At 34.7% G+C, this 2630-nt stretch overlaps 1 protein-coding gene across 1 annotated transcript; it reads right to left on the bottom strand.

Annotated features, from left to right (window-relative positions):
- Nucleotides 1–950: 950 nt before the first annotated feature.
- Nucleotides 951–2327, bottom strand: LOC121937835 (calcineurin B homologous protein 3-like; the record flags this gene model as incomplete). The annotated part of the gene is made up of 3 exons (XM_042481140.1): nucleotides 951–1982; nucleotides 2080–2127; nucleotides 2220–2327. Coding segments are annotated over 3 exons (249 nt in total), but the record flags the coding sequence as incomplete, so codon positions are not given.
- Nucleotides 2328–2630: the final 303 nt, after the last annotated feature.

Below are 2630 nucleotides of genomic sequence, written 5' to 3'. Positions count from 1 at the left end.
TTCAAAATATGACACATTCAATAAACAGCTGAAAACCACATAAAATCAAATAAAATTGCCTTGCAAGGCAAGCCATTGCAAAGGTTTTTGCAAAAACGGCCAAAAACACCATAATCTAGCATTTAAAAAAAAACCCAAAATGCCACACTAGTATGATGAAAAAAGTCAAAATACTATATGGCCTAAAAACAGCTGAAAACCAAACACACTTCAGCATATCAAGGCACGTTATAGTATAGCATGTTGAAAAAAACATTAAAAACTACAAATTACAACATGTTGAGACATGTCATAGTGTAGTCTGTCGAAAAATTGACAAAAACATCATAATATAGCATGTCAAAAAAAAGTCAGAAATGACCTAAAATGGTACAGGATAGTATGTTGTCAAAACTGACCCAAAAATTTCAGCATGATGTAGCTTGACTTTTGGGTGGTGGCATGGTGGTGAACATGCTATTCTATGACCTTTTCCGTGCGATGTTGTGCAAAATGTTACAGTACTACTTTTGGGAGGGATTTTTGAGCATGGTATAACTGTTTTTATAGTATTTTTGACAAAGTAGAATACTGTCACTTTTTATGCTAGTCATTAAAAAGCTAAAAAAAAAAAATTTTTTTTCAGAATGAGAAATATCTCATTGATGTTCACATAAGTTTCTTCATTTTTCAGACACAGGGGAGTTATCTGCAACTACGACTTCTCTGAGGATGCTTTGTCACAGGATCACATTCTGCCCATTTGCAGGTCAGACTATGTAGAGTCATCTGGCTACAACTACAACATTGGCCTGGTGGTGCCTTACGACAGGCTGTCTGGCTCTCATCCATCACATTGACGTGCAGTCCAAACCAGAATTGGACTCAGTGAGTGACTAAATGGACATAGTGACGTTTTATCACTGATCCCTTTGATACTCCAAACTGTAAAATTTTGTTTGTTTCCTTTCATCATCCTAGTCAAATCAAGCTTCTTGGAATGTAAAATTTCAGTGTATATTATATTTAGTTTTTGGTGTTTGTAATTTATCACGTTGATGCTGCCGAGATGCTGCACAGGACCACCACCCTGTAAACAATCACTGTAAAATGAATGATTTTTAAATTTATGTTTGACCTTCTGGATTTGATTTTTTGCTGCTGTGCAACAAAATAAGATTCTTCTTTGTATGAGAGTTTCTACAAAAATGTACAAATACATTTGTTTGATCATAATGTCTTTAATTTATTTTATTCATTATTAATATTTCATAAAAAGTCTGTAATAATTCATCTCAAGGAAAGTGTTAGATTTACTTACTAGCAGTCAAAAATAGTAAATTTTCAAGGCAGAACAGCAGTAGTTGGTTACACTGTAACTACTCTGAAGCTGCAGAGGAATAGTATGCGCCCGCACTCTCAATTTTTGGATATTAGCCATAACTGAATGCTAGAGCAACCACAGAGCAAGACTAACTTCATCTAACATGTGAACCTTTTGACTAAAGTACAGAGTCGTTCACATTACATGCTGGTTATATAAAGATTTGTAGAATAGGAGAGGTAGTTGGTTAGTGTGAAACCTGATAAAATTAGTAGGAGTGTGACGAAAGATGGGAAACAAATTTCTGTGAAATATGGGACACTTTGAACTTACAGGATCACAATGCTTTTCATTTGAATCACCAGCATTCTGAAAGTAAATTCTTTAGGCTTAAAAGTGAACCATAGAAATTAACGTCATTTGACTGAATACTTTCACCATCTTGTCAGTCATTTTAAATAATTTAAAAAATTACTAGTTTCACTCCATCCAAAAAAATATTAGTGCACATCAAGTTTTTTGGCTTCACTCCTTTTAAGGATTGAAGAGGCTCTGCTAAAAACAGCAGTAACATAAACCAACAATTTTAAGAGGTTGATTTTCCACAGCCTATTGTTGTGGTGTCTACATCCAAAAAGCGAATGTGCATTCTGGTCTCCATTTCAAGGCCTTTCAAAATCTGTGGGAAGATAACAACATGTTGTCATGAGTAAGTGAAAAAAGAGTACTTTGTATGTTTCTGATGAAGGGAACTACCAAGTTAGAAAAGCACAAACCTGTTCAAAATGCTCAAATGTAATTCCTTCGTAGAAATCATCTGGGGCCTGAAATGATTAAGAAACAAAGTAATGGGTTACTTCAGAAATGAGTATGTGAGGTTTTGCTCTAACAGTTCAGTTCTGGTGAGTTCCATTACCATGTGGGGAACATTTGTGCTCGCTACTTCCAACATGGCAGCATCCGCTATCGCCTTGGCAGCTTCCCGACCAATGGCTCCACTTTTTGACAGAAGCTCCTCCACTACCTGCGATGAGAACAACAATGTTAGTCTTCAAAATTTCATCATATCAAAGTACAGTGTGGCATAAAAAATATTTAAAAAGTCAGTGTGTCATAAAAACATGTCATAATATAATATAACATTTTCTGTAAAAAAGTCATGTTATGTCAAAAAAATGTCATTGTGAAGTATGTCATAAAAAAGTCAGTGCTGTATGAGATAGAAGTTTCATAAAACATGTTAGAATAGTTTCAAAAGAGTCACAGAAAAAATGATTGTATACTATGTCATCAAAAATGGAATCAACGGTCAAAGTATTGTGTGTCA

This window comes from Plectropomus leopardus, unplaced genomic scaffold (genome assembly GCF_008729295.1).
Source record: "Plectropomus leopardus isolate mb unplaced genomic scaffold, YSFRI_Pleo_2.0 unplaced_scaffold27581, whole genome shotgun sequence".
Taxonomy (NCBI): domain Eukaryota; kingdom Metazoa; phylum Chordata; class Actinopteri; order Perciformes; family Serranidae; genus Plectropomus; species Plectropomus leopardus.
Note: the sequence above shows the minus strand (reverse complement) of the source record. Positions and strands in the feature narration are given on the sequence as shown.